This window comes from Haliaeetus leucocephalus, unplaced genomic scaffold (genome assembly GCF_000737465.1).
Source record: "Haliaeetus leucocephalus isolate CR32 unplaced genomic scaffold, Haliaeetus_leucocephalus-4.0 Scaffold858, whole genome shotgun sequence".
In the NCBI taxonomy this organism is placed as follows: domain Eukaryota; kingdom Metazoa; phylum Chordata; class Aves; order Accipitriformes; family Accipitridae; genus Haliaeetus; species Haliaeetus leucocephalus.
This window is the reverse complement of record NW_010973294.1, coordinates 4693735-4715793: the sequence shown is the minus strand read 5'-3', so window position 1 is coordinate 4715793 and position 22059 is coordinate 4693735. Positions and strand designations below refer to the sequence as shown.

Below are 22059 nucleotides of genomic sequence, written 5' to 3'. Positions count from 1 at the left end.
AAATTCTACAGGAAAAAACAGAAGGGCAGCTAATCCAGCCTACATAATAAGAAAAAAAAAAATGATACAGCAAGGAGGGAAGACACTCATGGTGTGTTTCCAGTTCCTTGAAGATAAGCTTTCTATTTCTACACTTAAGTTCACAACTAGTTGTTTGAGTAACCTTCACACAAAGTTATTCCCTCAGCACCTTGTTATCTGTACTGGACACACTCATCCAGCCTGCCCAAGAGCTAATCTTTCAAATACAGCTTTTAAATTTGATTTAATTGAAATGACTTGTAAAAAAGAAGCATCAAAGCTGAATACAATTATTTCCAAAATTGCAAGGCATACCCTCCTGGAGGTACTCCAGGTATGTGGGAGGTGATTGGGAGACAGAAATAATTTTGTAGCAGGGATGAAAGGTGAGATGCTAAACTGAGCCAGGTTTTAGGGTCAAGACACTTTTGGGTTTTAGTCATGCATACAGTCTGTATTCATCTCCCACTGAGGCCAATATTCAGTGGGGAGCAAAATAGCTACAGCAGCATCCTGAAGCCATTTAAATGGGGTTGGCAGGCCAACAGGTTTTTTTGAGGGTTGTCCTTTAAAAGAGCCAAGCTTCTAATGATTATCTGGAGCAAAATATTTTGGAATCACTTGTTTAAGTATCAGAATATTTAATTCCCCTAAACAAAAATGTCACCTGGCAGTTACTAAACGAATTTCTGTTGCATGTCTTTTCCTTTTAAGAAATGTTCTGTGTTTCATCAGTTGTGTTTCTTTTACAGGTTAATACTGGAAACATAGGACATCTCTACAAAATACGTATAGGACATACGAATGCAGGAAACTCCCCTGCCTGGCACTGTGAAGAGGTAAAAGCAGTGAGAAAGAATTTTATCTTTCCTAAAGGGTATCAGCTATCACTATGACAACAGAGTCAAAATATGTCTGACAATAGAGTCAGAAAAAATCTCTGGCATAAGTATATTAGCCTCATCAAATGCTTGCAGCTTCATTTAGGAGATTATTTATGAAGAAGTGTTTTTGTGTGGAATTAAAGGCAGCTTATGATGGTATGTCTTGGCTGTTTGTTTGCAGTTTAGTGAGAGCTGTACATTGTTTCTTTAAAAATGCATGGCTGGGCAGCAAGAAAGACTGCTTAAGCTGGCTGCTGTAGTCTGAGTCTTCTACAGTCTTTGTATCGTACAGTGTCTAGAGTTTGCCAAAACCCAGAAAGTCATTGAGCTCACTCTAGCCAAGTCCTCCTCAAATCTACGGCTGACACTGAGTCCTTTTGCACAGCACCAGAGCTACATTGCAAATGTTTCTAGTTCTGTGTCTCTGAGGAGAAAAAGACAATAACATGTTCTTTTCCCTCTTTATTTAAAAAAGGTCTTGATGCAGGTAAAGCAAAGATGATAAAGCAAAGAGAATCAGCTAGTTCAAGCCTCAGTCATGAAGCATAATATATAGGTTTGCAAAGTATATAGGTTTCTGGACTGGGAATGAAAGGATCTGGCTTTTATGCTTAACATCGGTGATGTGCTATGTGTGCCAATGATATGCAATGCATCCCTGAAACACTTCCCTCTGTGCCAGAGTTTCTTATCCTTCAGTTAAGAGACAGCAGTTTATGAAGGGCATTAGAAGCTACTGGTAAACACATTGTTAGAATCGTACTTCAGGGTAAATCTAGATCTATCTAATGCAAAGTGTCCACTGAAGTTAAATATTCACTGATCAATGTTCAAACTCTGTGGCTATTTGATGCTTTAACTAGTTGTTTTCATCTGGGACTGAGACTCAGAAAGAAGACTAAGTAAGGTCTGGGCAGTGTTAACTGAAATTTAGGCAAGATCCTATGAGTTCATACCTCTAGCCAATGCATGTCTACATTGAAATATTGTGTCACTGATAGTATCACTCCATCTAAGAGGTTTCAAGCTAGAATTATGGGATTATATCTATTTCAATTCAGGTGAGGATTGCCTGATTATAAAGCCTAGGTATTTGTTTTCCAGCTGTGCTGTGTTTTGGGGAATGCTGGAGTCAGAATACCATTTAAGATCCTTATTTCTTCTTGCTATTTTTCTTTTCATGAATGTGTGTGTGGAAGCAGTGAAAGGGTGGAAAATACCTCATAGCTTTGTCCTGTGAGACAGAGGGACAGGTTACGAGCAATTTCTAAAGTGTATCTGAGTTAAGAAACTAGAAGAAAACAGTGGGTTTTCTCTTATAGAAAAGGTTCATTTGTATGCTTAATCTTGGTATTAGAAGTTTTGGTTGTGATAAAATCTGACTCGACAAAAGCACCTTTGTGAGTTTTTTGTACAGCACCCTCTGTGAATAGAGGCTGCTTTGCCTGCTTTGTATAATACACACCCGTTTAAATTGAGAGCTTAAAGAAGTCTGACAAAAAAGGGAAAGAAAAAGTGAGATGTTATTATTCCCCTTCTCACTTCCCAGGTAGGATATATTTAATGAAATCAACAGTAAAATTTTAAAAGAAGGATTCAACACTTCAGTGTGTTCCGTTGATTCTTGGCTTACAAATTTTGTTTTTTCTCCTTACCAATTCTGAGTCGATCAGGCACAGTTTTTAGGCAGTGATTCATCAGCCAGGGTTAGGTCATTTGCTCTTTGCAACTTTGGGCACAAAGTCAAAGAAAAGAAATACATTCAACCAAACACACTCTATAAGCAACCTAGCATTTTGTGTTGCAGGGAGCCAAAGGAGTATAGCCACTGATTTCTAGACTTCATAGAAGAGAAACAACCTACAGAGAGTTGGTCTGACACTTATTATCATTGCTCCTTGGGGAACCTACATTTTTCTGGAAGATCTGAAATGAAGAGAGGGTGCTTTACAACTGCAGAGCTTTTCTGGTAGTTAGGCATGCTAGTCCTCCATCAATATCCCATGATTTCTGCGGCTGTGTCTGTACTGAGATGGTATTGGGCCTGCAAATGACCACAAAGTGCTGCTTAGCTAACTCAAATTTCCCTTTTCAAGATCCCTCAGTAGATGTTGACAGGCCAAGAAGTGCCAGATTTTTCAGACAAGATAAAGCTTTTTCTTTAAAGTTTAGTATTCAAGCAGTAAACGTGATAAAAGTGTTTCCAGTATTTCTGAATTTGTTCAATATTCTAATTAAGGAGATTAGATTCTGCAAAGCACAGAGCAGGAGTGAAATTACAGGTAAAAGTGTCTTTGCTTCTCTCTGTTGGTCCAAAATCTAGTGTGGCTAGTAGTATAAATTAGCATAATTAGGGACTATTCTAATATACAGCAGCCTCTGAGGTGCTTACTAAAGAATACTTTGAAGTACAAAATAACTAGAGCTCCTTCCCTTCTTCAGCTGGTGTGCATATGGTCCTTTTTCTGCTATATGCTAGAAGCTGGGCATGGAAGAAAATCATGTGGGGCAGACTGGTGTTGGGGCTAGCGCTTTCATGGTTTATTTATGTCACAAGCAGTGCTGAAGAATCAAACCCTGTTCTTTCCTTTAATTCCTGTTCTGATAAGAAAATAAGGTAAAGGAATATAGCTGCAAGCATTGCCAAACTTCCTAGTGAGAACTTCTGTGTTTGGTAAGCCATGCCACCTAGTGCCAGCCCACGTGGATATACCAGCTGGAACAACATGGCTATATTTTGTGGGCTTGCACCTGAGCTGCTAAACCCTGTCTCTTGGCTGCACTTGAGTTACTCTGCCCTGCACTTTCGAATCCGAGTGAAAAGTTGGATTGAGGACAGTTGTGTCTGGGAAGAAGACATGCCCCAAACCCATGGTTTTGTGATCGTGCCACAGAGCTCCACCTGCACAGATTTCAACAGCATCCCACACGCTTCATGTTCTGTTTGATCTGGACTGAGATCAGCAACTTAAATTGCAATTCTTGGTGCTGTTTAGGTGCAGTTGCTGAACCTGTTCTCAGGGGAGCAGTTTTCTTTCCCTGCACATCGATGGCTGGCCTGGGACCGGGCTGATGGGGAAATATCTATGGAGCTTCCTGTTTTACAGCAGGGTCAGCCTATTCTTCCAGGTAAGCACAATACCAGATCAGCTAAGTCAGGCCACAGACTGATGCTGAGAGAGGCGAGTTCATTGTTTTTCATCAGGCTCTCTATTACTTTTTGGCTGCTACAACACTTTTTCTGTGTTGTTTTCCTGTGGTTACTGGGCATGCTCAGCTAAAAGGTTAAGAATTTCTGGAAAGGAGATGGGAGAATCTTTAATGCTTTGAATTTCACAGGTCCTTCAGAAAGACTCCTTCTTTGGTAATATTTTCAGCATTTGTATTTGCTTTAAAATACATATGCATAACTGCCATGAAGCTATCATACATAAGTCGGACGACAAACTCCATTTTCGATAACTGAGGATTATAGCTCCAGTATGATTGTTGTAGCTGCTGTTTTAGTTTCTTTCTTGTAAGTGGCTGAGACAGGCTTCCAGAATACTTTCAATTTCTGGGTGTGGAACAAAACTTTAACAATATTTCAGAAGGCTATAAATCTTAAAGCTCCTTTACACACATAAAGATTGTATTGTAATTTTAAAGGTGAATGATGCCAAACAATACAAAAATTATTGGGTGTTGCTGATGTTATACTGTTTTAATGTCCTGCTCTACCGCACCAATTCCTGTCACCCATGCTGGTTGTTGTTGTTGTTATATAGTCTCTCTGCTTCAGCAATGGGAAAGGGGTGGAAGGTCTGTGCTTGCACTTCCCTTCTCTCCAAATGGCATTGTTCTTTTCTGGCCTAAGGAAAGTACGAGGGCATACCAAGATCCTAGGAGAGGTGTGGGTGAGGGAGCAAGAATGCTGGGGCAGATTCCCATCCTGCAGGCTGTGATGACAGAGGGGGAAAAGTCATACAACCACCAGTATTACTTATGCTGAGCTTTCACTAGAGTAAGATCCACCTGAGACAGATTCCATGCTTCCCTTCCCCTCCGCTCCCCTCCTCTCCCCCCAAAATTATATCAACTGCAGAGGACAAGATTAATGAGATGAGAGAAACTTCAATTCAAAGTTTTCTAAAAACTACAGAACCCCTTTTTCAGAATGTTTAATACTATGGCAATGCTTGGTGTTATGCTTATGGGACTTTGTGTTAATCTTGCAAAATAGAAATGGTAACAGGCATTTAATTGGTAACAGCTGTTGAGGGTGCAGGCTAGAGGAAGAAGATATAAACAAAATTGAGGGGCAGAAGTCCAGAACATGGCCCATGGATGTGGGGAAATGTACCATGGGACAGTCACTCTCCTTGCAATAAAGAGCTGGGTGGCCTGGAGCTATATTTATGCCTATCTATGATGACTAAGCACTGAGATTAAGCGCCTGAAAAGAAGAGCAGAAAAACAGGTTTGTGCCTCATTAATATGTCTTCAAGAGAAAAAGAATAGCAGGAGAGATTTCCTCCAGTGATGTAGTTAGCAGCTGTAAATGGCTCATAAAATGCTGTAGAGAGAGGCTGGCCAGCCCTAACCGCAATGATTGTTGATCTTGAGTGGTTATAATCTTCATACCCTTGAGGACATGAAAAGCCTCAGACGCAGTCAGCCTGCTTCCTCATAGGCTTAGTCTCTTGGTCAGAAGACTTTAATATTACTAGAGTAGGGGGACATACAAGCACACTGGTATAAAACCCAAACAACCCCCCTCCCTTTAAATAAACGTTAATTAATGATCATTAAACATGTTAGATTGAATATGCTCCAATCCCCTACTTGCTGTATTTGTTCTTCCCCAGATGTTCTCTTGTGTAATATTCTGGGACGCTGACCTTACCCATCTTCTAATTTCCAGGCTTTTCTTTCTGAGTAGCTTGTTTCCTTGTTTCTGAGATAAAGATACAATGCAAGATTTTTATTATTAGGTAATCTTGGTGCATTGTAAAGTACAACGGCATACTTAAACTATCGTCTCAATCTGCATTTTGTAGTTAACAATTTCTCCCTCACACAAGAGAGGAAGAAAAGAACTTTAGTGCATTTCTGCCAGCCTCAGTATAAGAGGGGTCATGCTGAAGGCTTTGGAGAAGGCAGTTTCATCTCTAACTTAGTAATTGAAAGACAGGCTGTATGTCTTTTTGCCAATATTATATTTCTGCATGAGACAGTGAAAAGAGAACACAGCTTTTAACTTCAGTGCAGATAGTTTGATAACAGAACAGTGAAGAGGTCTGCATTCAATCTGAAACAGAGATGATGAGAGGCACTTTAAAAACAATTTCTGAATAAAAAGAGGCTGAAACACTTTCTGATTTAACAGCCTTTCTTATTCAAAGCAAAAACGCCCGAATTAAACTGTTAAGAAGTATTACATAAAGACTTTGTGACTCTAATGCTCAGGGACTGAACACCATTTGTTTGACTTTTTATCCTCAACCACCCTAATTTAATCCCTTTCTGCTCATGTTTTATGACGTAATCTTTAATTATGTAATGGTGAACTACTTGCTGGAGATAAATCAGAGTTACACAGTGTTTGGTGGCTGGTGGACCTTTGCTTTTCTTTCGACTGGCTTTTCGGTATCACTTGCAGAAACTGGAAAGTAGATAATGAAGGAGGGAATGATAGGAACAGAGAGGATTGTTGTGGTCTTAGACATGGGATTGTTGGTCTGGAGAAATGAATTCTCTTCCTCTGCCATGGTCTGTTCATGAGGTACCTGTTCATTTGGGTGCTGTAAAGAAAAAATTTGGCGAAGTAAAAAGATCAGGTGGTGATATGGTAAATGATGTGGGTAAAATACAGTATTAATTAACAGTTCCTAAATGAAAACTATTTTGAGTATTGAGACAGGTGTACTCTGAGAAAAAAATAGTACATGACGATGCTGCTAACTAAAGATTGTCAGAAACTTCTGTGCCTTAAATGTGGCTGGCTTTTGTCCAAATAATAATAGCTGATCTGAAAAAAGATAGGTGTTTTACCTGCTTGTTCTATCTCTCTTATTCATAAGCATAAGGGAAAGAATTAAATTTTGTAAATAATCTTAACCCTTACACTTTCTAATTTCAGAATGATGTGTTTACAGATGTAATGTTCTACACTTGTAGACAAAAATAGATGTAAAGAATACAGTTCCTTCTTTTAATCTCTGTTCTGCACACTTTTCCATGGAATAACTGAAGGAAAGAATCATAGAATAGCTGAAGTTGGAAGGGACCCATAAAGATCATGAAGTTCAACCCCCTGCTCCTTGCAGGACTACCTAAAACTAAACCATGTGACTACGGGCATCGTCCAGACACTTGTGAACTCTGACAGGCTTGGTGCCATGACCACTTCCCTGGGGAGCCTGTTCCAGTAACCGACCACCCTCTCAGTGCAGAACCTGTTCCTAATGTCCAGTCTGAACTTCCTCTGATGCAGCTTCATTCCATTAAGAGAGTCACTGTTTCCTAGGATAAAAGCTGTAAGCATTGTAAATACTCATAAATACTTATTATAAAGCTGGGATGATCCCTAGGCTTATGAGAGGTAGAGAGAAGTGTAAAAAATTGTGAAAATTGCTTGAATTTTTAAGTTGGCTATTTTAAGCCTCTATGCTGGTTTTATTAATAGCATATATCTACAGTACAATACTTCAGTGGAGTTTAGACTTACCCAGTCATCATCTCAAAATGAGTTAGCTCTGATGCTAGAAGCAAACTAGCACTAGCTTTCTGTGTGGGCATATTAAAATAACCTGTGCAGAGTGCTTACTGTTTTAGCTAGATTGTTATCATTACCCAAACTGAATTCTTTAAAGACAGCTTGTATAGTAACCTGCACACAAATGCCATGTAAATAAATGTGAGATAATCATAAAAAAAAAAGCATCAAGGGAAAAGTTGTAAACACTGAATGGCCACTTAGTGCAATTGCAGATATGTACTGATCATGAATAAGTTTTCACTGGTTATTAAAAGAAGGTGTTTGTCCATCAGAAGAGTGAGATGTGGGAGCGACCTCCTTCAGAGGATTACAGTCAATCTTCATAACATGTTTCAAGTGGAAACTGAAAATTGAATGGTGATAATGTTGATGTTGTTCTGGACCCAATGGTACAGAAACTCTTTTCTACTTGCAAGACAGAGAAGCACAAGGAAACCTATATTTGGAAGAAGAGCTTGTATGCCAGAAAATGAGGTTTTCTCTCCCCCTTTCATTCTCTCCGTACCTCACTTGGTCTAACAAAATATTGTTACTGTATGTTGGCATAAACTTTGTCATTCCCATGTTTCTAATGAAGATTATAATTGAATGCTTTTATCTTAATTCTGATTTTATGGGGTTCCTACATCTGCATTTTAATGACCACCATTTTCTATCGATACATGTTTTTATGTATCATAGTCTTTACCCCAGTTTCATTGAATTTTCACTCAAATTTAATTTTAGTTGCATTATCCATTTCTGTTAAATAATCAGTTTATTGAATTTGAGTCCTAGGTTTTTCCTCCAAAATTCACAGCCTTTAAAGAATTTCCATATGTAATGTAATAGAGGAAGTCTATACTATCCTATTGCATGAATCCGTAAAATAATAAAACAATGCAACTTTCTGGGTTCTGAGGTCCTAGAAAACTAAAACAATGGTGCTAGATTTTTGCTTGTTTGGTTAACCAGTGCATTCAAAATATTAATGGCTCCTGTTGCTTGTTATAGTTTTGATCTCACCACTTACAGTAAGGCTAATCTTGGATTTATGTTATCTACCTTTCCGCTTGTCATGGTTTAACCCCAGCCAGCAACTAAGCACCACGCAGCTGCTCACTCACTCCCCCCCCACATCCAGTGGAATGGGGGAGAAAATCAGGAAAAGAAGTAAAACTCCTGGGTTGAGATAAGAACGGTTTAATAGAACAGAAAAGAAGAGACTAATAATGATAATGATAACACTAATAAAATGACAACAGTAGTAATAAAAGGATTGAAATGTACAAATGATGCGCAGGGCAATTGCTCACCACCCGCTGCCCGACACCCAGCCAGTCCCCGAGCGGCGATTCCCTGCCCCCCACTTCCCAGTTCCTATATTAGATGGGACGTCCCATGGTATGGAATACACCGTTGGCCAGTTTGGGTCAGGTGCCCTGGCTGGGCATGAGAAGCTGAAAAATCCTTGACTGTAGTCTAAACACCACCGAGCAACAACTGAAAACATCAGTGTGTTATCAACATTCTTCTCATACTGAACTCAAAACATAGCACTGTACCAGCTACTAGGAAGACAGTTAACTCTATCCCAGCTGAAACCAGGACAAGCTTTATGCTGATTTCAGGTGATGCTGTAGGACAATGACATACTATTGTGTATTTAAAGTTCAATTCTGTTTGCATTCCCCATAGTGACAGTCTGGGATGAAAAACATGAGTGTAACACCAAAGCAAGTTTGTGCATTATTTTACTTAATAGTGAATAGGATTTTTAAGGTTCTATACTCTAACTGTCCTTGACACAGCTGTATTTGGACTCTACAAGCACATTCACAGCTAGATGTTATTGTAACTATAATAGTCTTTGTGATATGAAAGATTGTCATCTTTTATTGTCAGTGACTGTCTATGAAGTGCATGTGACAACAGGAGAATTGTGGAATGCTGGAACTGAGGCTGATGTCTATATTTCTGTCTATGGAGAAAGAGGTGATACAGGATCAAGACAGCTGCTCAGATCACAGAAACCCAAGAAATTTTTAAAAGGACAAGTAAGTGAGATGGGGCATTTTCTGATATGTTTGGCTGGCTCTTCTCTCTCAGGTGGGTGGTTATCCCAGGCAAGGTGCGGTTAGAAAAGAGATAATTACTGCTTTCCAATGTTTCCCCAAAATTCCATAATGAAGCCAAAAATACTTTCTAAAGGTATACCAGTGCTTTTGGAAGACTGAATTTTCATTTATAAAATAGGTAAGCTGTGTACTTTTTTTTTATTATTCTAAAAATTTGATTTAATAAGTGAAGAGAAAATGAAACTTCACATTTTATGTCAGCATTTTTAATGTTGAAATCGGCTGTAATTTGTAATTGTTTAGCCAATTAAGCTTTTGGCAGGTTTCTCTTTTCTGACTCTGAGCCTATTCATTTGAATGGAACTACTCCCATTAGCAAAGTGATCAGGCTTACTTATTTCTTCTATTTCAGGAAACCTGTCCTTCTTGGTTTGTTGTCTCCTTATCATTATCTGGTATTTCAAAGGATGATCTTGACAGAAGAGTTCTGTGGGTTTATGGGTCTTTGGGATTCCAGGGCTGAAGAATTCTCTGCTTTTTAGATTTTACTGAAATTTTGTTGATTGATTACAGACTGACATCTTTGCTGTTGAAGCTGTGCACCTTGGACATTTGTACAAGATTGTTATAGGTCACAATGGTCTTGGATCAGGTCAGAAATCTCTCTCTATAGTCACTGAATACTGTCTGCAAAGTTATTAACCTTTTCTTTGAAATACAATAGATATTTCTAAAACTGAATATATGAAAACATTTAAGAAGTGAAAGACAAAGGCTTCCAAGAAAACTGTTCAAGTGACAGTTATCTTATTTATAATCACAAATTTCAAATATTTTGTGTTCACTTTCACTATACTCTCAACCATTGTGTTAAGGACACCATCGGCTACTGTTCTGTCATTTTTTACTAATCCCTATGGAAAAACTGCTAAGAAGAGGAGCGTCTGCATGACAAGACTTTGAATATGTCTTGTGCAGTCTGCGTTATAGGTAAAATGGGCTATTATAATTTTAGGTTGATTAGCATTATCAGTTACACTGTAAAGATGCAGTTGGAAATTTTGGCTTCACTGTCTTGTCATTAGACACCCAATCAATGGTGAAACGCAAATTGCTTGCAGTCACAAGACCTGTTTTTCAAACTTGAGCCTAAATATTGTAAAACAGCAATTTATTTTGAGCCATGATAAGCTGCTATCTAATCTTTTTGATATTTTGATTGGCAAAACAAATAAGTTTCATAGTTAAATGAAGGAGGGATGTGCAGCACTCAGGGCTATGACAGCCAGGGAGGGACCTAGTGGTTTGCAGGCCCATAAACAAGCTCTACAGTACCTGGAGCAGGTACTGTCTTCTCTCCAGCCATCAGGGCAGCTGGGACTCTAGCAACCTGCCAGTGGAGCTGCAAATTTTGCAGTTCCAGCAGAAGAGAGAAAGCCATAGGAAGTCAGACTTCATTAAATCTGCCTCTCACGAAGTAACTTTTTAAAAAATTTATTTATTCTAAGGAAACGGCTGGTTTCTGGACAAAGTTGTAATCAAGGATCCTGTAACAGATTTGGATTATACTTTTCTTTGTCACAGGTTGGTGGTCTTTCATTTGGCTTAGATTTTTAATAGATTTGTGATTCCTCATAGTTTTTCTTCTGAAATATCAAGGAAAATATGTTTCCTAAAAAGTGAGGTGAAATAGTCTGACTCTTTTTACAGCTCTCTGAATTGTCCCTGTCCCAAATCTCTGGTGCATTTGAGCTAATGAAAAAGCAATAAAAAGCTCTGCCTAGGAACTTTCCATTCTTGCGCCTTGCGAACTATTCAAGATGTGCTTTTTTGACACATTTCCCATATCCAACACCTTGGATCTGACACCAGCAGGTCCATCCATTCTCCCATGTCATGTGATGCAAGGCTTTTCAGAAGAGTGGGTTGCTGTCTCTCTAGCAGACTGATTCTACTTTACTGAAGTTAATATGGAGATAAACTCGGGGTTCAGTGAGCTCAGGTTCAGACTATAAGATCCTGTGAAAAGGCTATCACAAACGGAGCTACCTGACCACAACTCTTTTTCTCATTTGCCTTGCAGCCTGTCACTGAGCTGCAACATAATTTGAAGCAATCCTAACTTCCCTGCCTTTTCCCTTGCAGATGTTGCTGCTCTGAATCTTCTCTTCTATAGCTCGTTTCTAATTTTATCTATGCCTGATTAATTCTCAACACCTTACAGAAAAATTATAATTGATAAAGATCAGTGCAGATATTAGGAATGGTAAAGTCCAGTCACGTATGAATCTAGCTGCAGCTTGCCAGTGGCACCTCAATTCTATTTTCTCCTCTCACTTCTGTGAGTGAATAAATAACTGCCTGAGACAGCTCAGAGTGAGCAATGTGCACAGTGAAACTGATTTATGTGTGAGTAAGGGCTTTCTGCCTATCAGATACAGCACCTCATCTTTGCCTGACCTAATTTTGATTCTGTATTCTAGATGAGATGAACTGCTATGAAGAGATCTATAATGCTAGCTAGCTTCATACATAATTTAGGGAGAGTTCATACCCATTTCAGGCAGAAAAATACAGGGTATGTGCTAGTTACTGTTAGAGTCCTACACCATACTTGCTGATCTTGCTCCCACAATGTGTGAATCCTTTTGACTCAAATGGAGTTAGACTTAACTTATGTAAGTAGATGTGAAGCAGGTCCGATGGCATTGTAAAAGTATAGTTCAGACATGGTAGAAGTGTTGCCAGTGTTGGATTTGCCTCCCTGTATGGGGATTTTCAGGGCATGGAACAATTTGCATCCTGCTGTAGCCTTCTTGCAGACAGTAAGAGCAAACAGCACGACCATTGCACCTTTTGTTATTGTTCTGGGATCAATATGAGTTCTCTGATTTGTAATAATTGGCTTAGGCCCTTGTACCTCAGTCCAGAAAAGCATTTATTTATAAGTTTCATCAAGAACGAACAAACCAACCCATTTTTGCCAAAGTCAATCTCTTTTCACTAAAGCTGGATTTTTGTATTGCTGTTTGTCAGCCTTGAGACTTTATTAAATAGAACAGGAAGTATCAGTATGCAAGTGCCATGTATACAGTATTGTGGGAGTTGTGAGTCAAGGTTATATTATTGAAATGGGTTCTGGTTTTTAGGTGGCTGGACCAGGGGCAGGATGACGGCAATATTGCTAGAGAACTGACTGTGACAGATGCCAGCACATTTCCAGGACGTGAGTGAAAATTGGTGGGGAGGAGAGCCCAGCCTCACTGCAAAGGCGTCAAATGGAATGAGAATGCTCTGTAAATTAATTACTTGTTTTTTATCTGTACAGGACAAGAGCTAGAACTCAGGAGAGAAGAAACTGTAAGAATGTACCTTTGAATTTTTATTTAAACCATTGAAATTATGCTTTGAGTGAAATCAGGTCAGTTGTTCTCATGTATGTCAAATTCCTGTGTATCATCTTCTCATAAGTCTTTTCTGCTTGTTGTTTACAAAACCAGTGGGCTACCGAAAAGTGGAAATTTCAGAAAGGCAATACACTTCAGTTTTACAACAGGCTCACCCGTGGCTTCATTTGCCTCAGTCCAGATACCAGAGTTGATGCTCTTGGTGACAAGAAAAACAAATATGGTAAAGTATTTTTCATGTGGATGTTTGCATAAAAGATACAAGAAAGAAGGAGGACTTTATAGTTCACTGTGATTTCATACAGTGATTCCTGTAATGAATAGGAGTAAATAATTATAATAAACATTTTCCTTAAAATATTTACAGATACTAATGGCTATAAGAACTCAGAAATTATATGCTTGGTTTATATATTAAGCACAAGAAAAAAGGCTCATACGGTATCTTGTCACTGGGTTTCCCTTACCAAATAGAAACTTGTCATCTGCAGTTTAGTGCTATCATGGAACTGCCATGGGAAGGACAGCTACAGCCTTTTGTAACTAGATCCATCTAAGCTAAAGAGTTCAAATTTCCAGGTAAAGGTCATTAATAGGGATTATATAGATATGTGTGTGTGTGTGTATATTTTTAAAAATTCATTTTGTTCTATCCTTGTCATTGATTTTAATGGCACCCTTCCAGTTCCTCCTCTATATCAGCTTCCATCCTACCCTGTTACTAAGACTTAACTATAATAGATATCCTATTAGGCACACATATTTTCATTACGTTTGCAGTGATGGAGCTACTCAGCCTTTCTGACATCTTCCCAGGGACCTTACGCACATCTTTTTGGAAGTGATAGAACAGAATCTTTCAGGACTCGCCGAAGAGTGCATGGAGAGCAGTGCAATCAATACTCCTTAGCATGGCCTATAAAAGCACCTCAGAAAAACTGCACCAGAAAACTCAAATGTATAATACAGGAGATCAGTAATATTACAAACATTGAAAGTGGGTGTTAACTATGTTGTACTGAAGCTCTTATTAGTTAGCAGTTTTGGTGCTTGTGTTCAAAGTATTTGGTGATTCAAACACTGAATAACTCAAATCTCTTATCTATGGCCTTAGGATTTGCAAGTGTCTTAAATGCCTGAAAGCAGTTGCACAACATGGTATTGTCCTTCCTCCAAGGAGATCCATTTAGGATCACAAACTGAATTACTTGGTGACAGACCAAACTACCTGCTAGTAGGAATTTGGTCTCTAATCTGTGCTGACGCAGTAAGCACGTCTTTGCTGCTCTTTAATGCTGTGTCTTCAATCGGTGGTTTGTGCCTGATTTGATGTAGACAAATCAGATCATTTAGACATCAGAGTTCATAATCTTCTAACATGCAGAATTCAAGTTCACACTGCAGACTGTTTCCCGACTTTCATCTAGATGCACTTTCCTTTCTATAAATTAATGCATTTCTAATGGTATTTTTCAGACATAAATGTGACATTTTTATTGCATTCTGTACCTTTTTGGTACATTTTTACCTGCTAGATGTAAAATTCATGAGTGTTATCTCCACAATTTTAAATGAATAATGTGTATAATTGTGCAAGTACCAAATCTGATGCACAACTACAAAATATCAGTAAAGATGATAAATATAACTAAGTATATTAGAAAGAAAGATCAAAACAAAATTGGTATAAACTCACTGTTAATTAATTTAGATTCAAAGTTGGAAAAAATAAGTAGTGTGATCTGCAACCCCCCAAGGATTTAGTAATACTTAGGAATTAAACTGGTAATCAAAAAGAGCTTGATTTTTCTGAACAATATGATAAAGTTGCCCTGATATCAGAGGAACAGAGTTAGTGAGACAGAAATAACCATGTATTCTCTTTTTATCGTTCTGAGTACAAAATGAACACAGACACCTATCATGCAACTCTTCTGCCTTTAGAACAACATCTTTCTCCCTTATCTTCTTTCAGATTTGTTTGTTTTACTTATATGTGCAGTAATTTACAAAGCGTCTAAAATAGTCATGTGCAACAGAAGTCACAAGTGCTGACTTGGGAATGTTGTTTAAATTTTCATTTGGGGGCCCTGCTTCCTTGTGTGTACTTTGGAATAAAATCCTCTGACATAAATTATCCACCTATCTTTCCTAATAGAAAACTCTGCATTTCAGATACTGGTAGAACTGTTTATTTGTCTTCAGCAGATCTAAAGCAATATAATTCAAATGCCTTCAAAGTGCTGATGGCATATTATATCCTATGATGATTTGGTTTAGGGTTTTTTAATTTCTTAGGACGCTTTATCTCTGAAAGCAGAGGCCCATTGCGACAGTTATGTGTCTTCCCTATCTTGCCCCAAGGACTGGAAGCCCCACTTGTATTTTATGATTTCTGGCATCATCCTGATGGGCACAATGATCCTGGGCTGTATAATTCTCTTGGTCCCAATGACACCCTGAAAATCTTATGTTATGGACACCACAGGAGTCCTCCAGAGACAGCTGCATCTTACAAATAGGCAATGTAATGTACTGGTAGAACAGTTGTTTAAAAAATCAGCTGTTGCTGCTGGGAAAAATAGAAATGGCACCACTTTAGCTTTTATCAGTATTTTGTAGCTATAAGAGGTAATTGTTCAGAAAATTGGCCAGATTTAAAATTTTAGAAGCCATGAACTATGCTGCAAGATTTGCTTTACAAATTCTAATATGGATACAGAGAAAATGGATTCTCTTTTCCTACCCTAGAGCTTTATGTTCCCTACATAATCTGTTATTTATCATGTAAATTCAGTGCTATAGCCCAGTTCATTAAGCTGGAGTCCTCAGCTCCTTATTATGGATTTTTTAAAAATATATATGCTGATAAAAAGAAATTTGTTCCTTATCATTAGCTCTCAGAGTTTTTCTCCTCAAGGCAGTGAATAGACAGTAGTCTCAGGATGCCCTTTCCTGAAGGAATGTGAGGATTCATTGATCAGAAAGGTCAAACTGTTAAGTTAAACAATGAATTCTTTTCCTTTGAAAATGATAAATCATCGATTGTAATTAAATGCAAATATGAGTTAATATACTTTCATACTTCTAACATTTTTTTCATTTAACTCTTAGGTCTTTTTGATGTAAATGTCAAGAGGAGAAATATATGTATATTCAGCAGTCATCAGATGCCACATCTTGCTCTTGCTCTTGTCAATGGCCATGTAATTGGAAAGGTAGGAAATGCTGTTACTGAATTCTGCTTCATAATTACATGTCATTGTTTGATTAAAAATAAAGCTGTTTTTAATCTGTCTAATAGATAATTGTGCTTCCAGTCAGATAAGGAGTCAAGAATTGCAAAACTGAAGCCAGGAAATTGCTAATGAATAGGCAAATTTAGACGTAGGGCTTTGTTTTTTCATAGTTTACTTTCACTCTTTGGTAGGATTTTTTTAATAGACTAAATGATTTGATGCAGGAATTCTAGGCCATTCCAAGCTGTAATTTATATCAGCTTGCCACATGCTGACAAGGTACATGGAATGCCCTAATATCACCTCTTTTTTGGATAAGTATAAATTCTAAGGATTGATTTTAAATGCCCATTTTTCCTTTGTGTCTTTTTCTAAGTAACATGCCTGTCATAAGCCAACTGATACATTCCAGATTTGTTTTGATTAATTTTGATTTGTTTCATCCCATCTTCAAAGTCTTACTATTGCCTTTCTTTCTCAGCACTTGCAGTATAGAAGTAGGCAAATGGAGTTGTAGAGGTTAGTTCTTTCTGATGAAACTCTTCTACTGATGAGGGAAGAAGCTGTTTCCCTTTCACTTTTTCGACTTCTTCCCCTTATTTATCCAGTGGATAATTTCATAGTCAAAGCTGGTGCCATTCCTTTTTTACATGATGTGCATTTACCTTAGTGGGAAATAGTGTATTCTCAGTAGAGTTAGGTTTCTCAGTGGTGATAGCGTCAGGCTGCCAGGCAAACTGTCAGACCTTCTTGCAGGACTTTCTAGTGTTCATGCTCATTAGTGTAATTCCGATACAAAGTACCCCTTGCATTCTGTCACACTGCAGTATATCTTACTACAGAGAGGTTATTATCTGGGTACTTAAATTTGAACTTTCTCTTTTCTGCTTTGCTACTGACATGCTTTATGATTTTGAGCAACCTATGGAAAACCTGGTTCTTGATTTTCTTATTTTTAGTTACACAAGATGTTCCTTTTCCCAGGGAATGTGAAAAATGTTATCATTTAAAACTTTCTGAGGTCCTTGGAATGAAGATAGGTAAATGTAAACCAAAAAGGCAATACAAAAATTGCAATTGACCTTATGATACACACTTAATTATACTTTGAGGACATGCTGGCTCACTTGTTTCACAACCACTTCTAAAATCCATACAACTTTTCTTTTACTTTTGAAGATATATTGAAACTGATAGACAATTTTTTTGAGTATGAAGCTTTTTCTTCAGAGGTTAATGCCTTGGAAAAGAAAATTTTCTCTAGAAATATTGATTCTCTGAAGTCTTAAAAAATGCCAAAAACATGTTAAATGATGTAAGCCAGAAGTCTTTTAAATTATTGGGCTGATTATTAACATTTTACATTTATTAGAATCCTAGTTTTATTTAAATATGAGAATGATAGTGGACTTGATAAAGTATTTGAATATGTATTTTGTATATTGTGTCTTCTATACAACGGGATCATGGAGTCTGCAAAACTGAACAGGCAAGCGTGGATAGCATGTTGCTTTACCCTTTCATGTAAAACTTCTGAATCCTTAAGTGTTTCCTGCGAGAACAGTGTAAATCAATGACAAACACAGAGGCAAAAGAAGGAGGGCTGGTGGTGGAGAATTACTGTAGTTCATTTCCTGACTATGTCAGGTTTGTACTTCTTTGCCATGTTTGTAGGCTGTGACTCTAACTCTCTCTCCAGTTGAGGCACCCAGGTACCTTTCATGTTATCCTCAGATCTGTGTCATCTTGAGATGAACTGTTTCTGTGCTTTGAAATTCCATGGAATCCACAATTTTAGGACTTAAGTGTTAGGACTGCAAATCTGAAAAATATAAAAATGTTTTCATACTAGACTGGTAGCACTGTGGGAACGTGAACAATATGGAAACTATATTGTGATATTCTCTATTTTGGATTTCGCGATATAGTTCATATAATTTCTTATTCCCACTTTGACTATGCTAGAGCAAAGACAAGACGTGCTGTGAGCTCTGTGTTCACCTTCAGCCAAATGGTTGTGCCATTCTCGAGTCGGCCAGGAACCCAGGTCACACTGTTATGTTCAATCTTCAAGGACAAGTAGCTGATGAGACAACAGGATATGCTGGACTTTCCAAAGAATTTGTTGTGCATGTCAAGGTAAGGTGAGCAGAGGGAACTTTAGAAGACTCTTCTAAAATTTACTGTTACAAAGCCGATTGTAGCTCATCGAATGTCAAAGGATTGTGAGCTGAAGAGGGATCCTCTCCCACGAGGTGGAGCGAAAACACAGTTTAACAGGTGGGTGGCACTGGAGACTTGTTCTCCTTTGCCACTCTCCTGGGGCGAGCGATGCTGATGCTGCCCCCGGTACATGCAAATAGGGTGGGCTGTTACCCAGAAACAATGCGCCTCTAAACTTTTTAGTAAACCTTCCAAAAGTAGGAAGGTGGGTACGTACAGGAGATCTGCCTGGGAAATTACTTAATGTGAAAAGAGAACAAGCCCCTTATCTTGCCACACTCCTTGTGCTCTGGATGTTGTGCCGCGTGCTGCTGAACGATAAAAAGTGGGGAAGCTGTGGACTATGGAAGGATTCCACTGTCCAGGTTAGTTTTCTGCACAGAAAGCAGCAAATATTCAAAGGCTGGAGGTATACTTGAATTACTTGGGACTTACTAATTTACATTTTATACATGGAAATGCATTAATGAGTGCTTAAAATAAATTGGTATGAACAACACAAATGGCAAAGTTTAATATGGAGAAAAGCTGGGCTATTCACAAAGGATTTCTTATCTCTGATCTGAAGGGTGTGTTTCACCATGGTGCCATCATTCTGCTCAACACAAGTCTCTGCCAGGCTCTGTCTCTTAGACCTGATGGGACCTGCAGCGGAGCAGGTCAGCAGCAGCAGGAATCCTGCTGGAAGGTGCATAAAATTGGCTCTGGAGTCTGCATGTTTGAAAGTGTGAGAAACCCAAGAATGTATCTGAAGATCAAAGATGATCAGTGTAATGGAACAGTAAGCAGTTCTTGTTTGTATTTCTTTCCGCAGATAGTTTGAGTAAATTGTCAGTGATAACAGAGATTTTTTTTCTTTTGCTTGTTTGGATAAAAATGGGATAAAACATTGTTGACAGTTAAAATTTTTCAGATCTTCTCCTCCACTTGCCCAAGGAAAGATAGAAAAATATAGCAAGAGAAGCTGCCATGTCTATTTGGCACTTGATTGTAAAGATCTGATTATATTTTTAAACTATTGAGAATGTGGATGTAGTTAAAATTTATTGGTTGCTAGATAGCTGATGACTCTCTGTCAAGTTTCTGCTGTGCTAATTTAATTTATATTAAACAACCTCAGTTATACTGGTGTGAGTTTGGAAGATGTTGAAGTGATGTTGACATCCTAGCTTTTACAAATGATTCTGTTTTGTCTGAAATGAAGAACCTGATTTTTTTTTTTTTTTCATCAGGCAACCACATAGAGTTTATTCTTGAAATACCTCACCAGTAGCCTGTATATTTAGTAATAAAATTAGGCTTGGGGGATGATTGAAATATTCTGATTTTTGTACCTATAATATTCTCTGCCTGCTAGGCATTTAGCTATTGCAGATTTACATCTGAGAGCAAGAAAGAGAATGAGACATTAGTATTTACTCATTAGACTCAGTGTTTACTAATCCTATGTCTGTTTGCTGATATGAACTGATATAATTGTTTTGAATGTGGCAGAGCACAAACATGTTCAGGGGTTTAAAGTGGTAACGAGTCTAAGTAAACTGGTGATAAAACCCAGTAATGAATAATTAAGATGTAAGTTGGTTAAGTGGGAAACTCCTTTGAATATATCCTAGACTTTGTCTAAATCTTAACAGAAATCAGAATGCTTTCATATGCAATCTCGCACTTACTCAAATTATGTGATCAGTGTTTCTGTTCGCAAAGGAATAAGCAAGGCCAAGATATGTATGTGTGTGTGTGGGGGGATGTGGGTGTGTAATAATGTAGGACATTGTGAAGAACCTAAACTTAATCTGAAATGTTAATAGAAGTTAGTAATATTTAAGTCTTAAGAAACATCCAACTTGCCTAGCTACATCAATTCAATTGTTGAATTCACATTTCTGTTTTCAATTTCCTAGGGCACAGGTGATGAATACTGTCACTTTAAAATTGAGAAGAATTTGGAAACTGGATCTGTAAGTCTAGAATCAGTGCAGAATAAAGGGATATATGTTGGTCTCCTGCCAGATGGCCAGACTAAGCCAGTCATTAACACTGGAGAGACAAACATTTTTTTCTACCCACAGGTCATCAAATGTATGTAATTTCTTAATATTCTATGGTTTGCTTTAGTGATTAGTGTTTCTGAATGACAAATTCAAAGCAAAAGAGTAAAAGCTAGATTGACACTATTTCCTTTGTTGTGTTTCAGTAATTTTAAAGGTGAAAAGTTTATCGTGCCCACACTTAATTTCTCCTATGTAGTTAGTTAATTTTTCTTAATTTCTTTCTTTTTATAACAATAAATGATGCAGAAGAAATCTATTTCTTTACTGAACAAATAAACTTTTGAACACAAGAATCGAAACAGGTGACAAGTTAGAGATGGAGCTGACTTCCTGGGTCTATTCCCCATTCTGGCCACAGATTATGGAAGCCTGGGAGATGTTGTCTTGCTGTCAGCTATACCACAGTCTTTCCCAATTTTACAGCAAAAGTAGTAGACTTAAGAGAGGGCCTGCTTGGCAGTGTTCAGTTTCTTTTTTAATGGTGTGAAATACATTGTACTTCCCCCACTAGTGTACTGATTATGTGATTGTTCTGTCCCATAGTCAGCTTTGAGAGCTATTGCAGTCAGAAAGCTCCCTCACTAGGGAGCTAACCTGTTCTAGTCAACTAGCCAGGACTCAGAAATTAGCTCTCGGCACACTCTGGATCACCGTCACTGGATTGTCTGCTTGTCTCTTCTCCTTCAGGAGAATGAAGTTTTTAATTTGGTGAACAATTGGTTACCAAACATAGCCAGCTGACTTGGACTATAACTGAAGAAAACAGTGGAATTATAGTACTTGTATTCTTATCTGGTGGACGTAGTCACAGAGACCAAGAAATGAAACATCTAATGAAAATGCTAAACTAGCCATCAGTTTAAAATTGAGAATTTGGTCAGATTTTTGCCACACACAGGCAGAACAGAGTCATTTTGAATGCTCTGACCAGCAAAGGAAAAGTATCAAAACATACAACCAGTCTCATTATTAACTGTTCTATGTATATTGTGACCGAGATATACAGAAGCATTATAAAAGTCACTGTAGTGGCATCCCTACCATTAAGTCCCTACTGGCTACAAGGTGACAAGAATATTTCAGTCACTGTGTCCTTGTAGAAATGAGGAAAGTATTTTCCTTTGTTACTTTTTGGAAGGGCAGGATTTTCAGTGGAAATTCTGAACAAAGCAGGGCTTACTGATGCCATTAAAATAAAGATAAATGTTACTTCATTACAAGCTTGAGTTCTCCTGAATCCTTGTTACTCAGTAAAAGGAAGATAAAAGGAGCTGGTATTCTGTATGAATGAGAGCAACCAAGATTGTCTGTTTGCCACTTCATATTATCAGAAATGGTCTATAGCTGTTTTCATTTCAGCATCCCCACTCTTAAGAAAGGAAACATGGCGGGGGGGGGGGGGGGAAGGAGAGAA

At 38.1% G+C, this 22059-nt stretch overlaps 1 protein-coding gene across 1 annotated transcript; it reads left to right on the top strand.

The window, feature by feature from the left end:
• The first annotated feature begins 274 nt into the window (after window positions 1-274).
• Window positions 275-20751, top strand: LOC104841361. The gene is made up of 13 exons (XM_010582966.1): window positions 275-355; window positions 774-860; window positions 3902-4034; window positions 9550-9701; window positions 10296-10374; window positions 11231-11306; window positions 12872-12948; window positions 13051-13082; window positions 13223-13352; window positions 16244-16347; window positions 18334-18507; window positions 19160-19372; window positions 20496-20751. Exons 1-13 carry the CDS (start codon window positions 275-277, stop codon window positions 20679-20681), a joined length of 1524 nt encoding a protein of 507 aa, XP_010581268.1. The 3' UTR covers window positions 20682-20751.
• Window positions 20752-22059: the final 1308 nt, after the last annotated feature.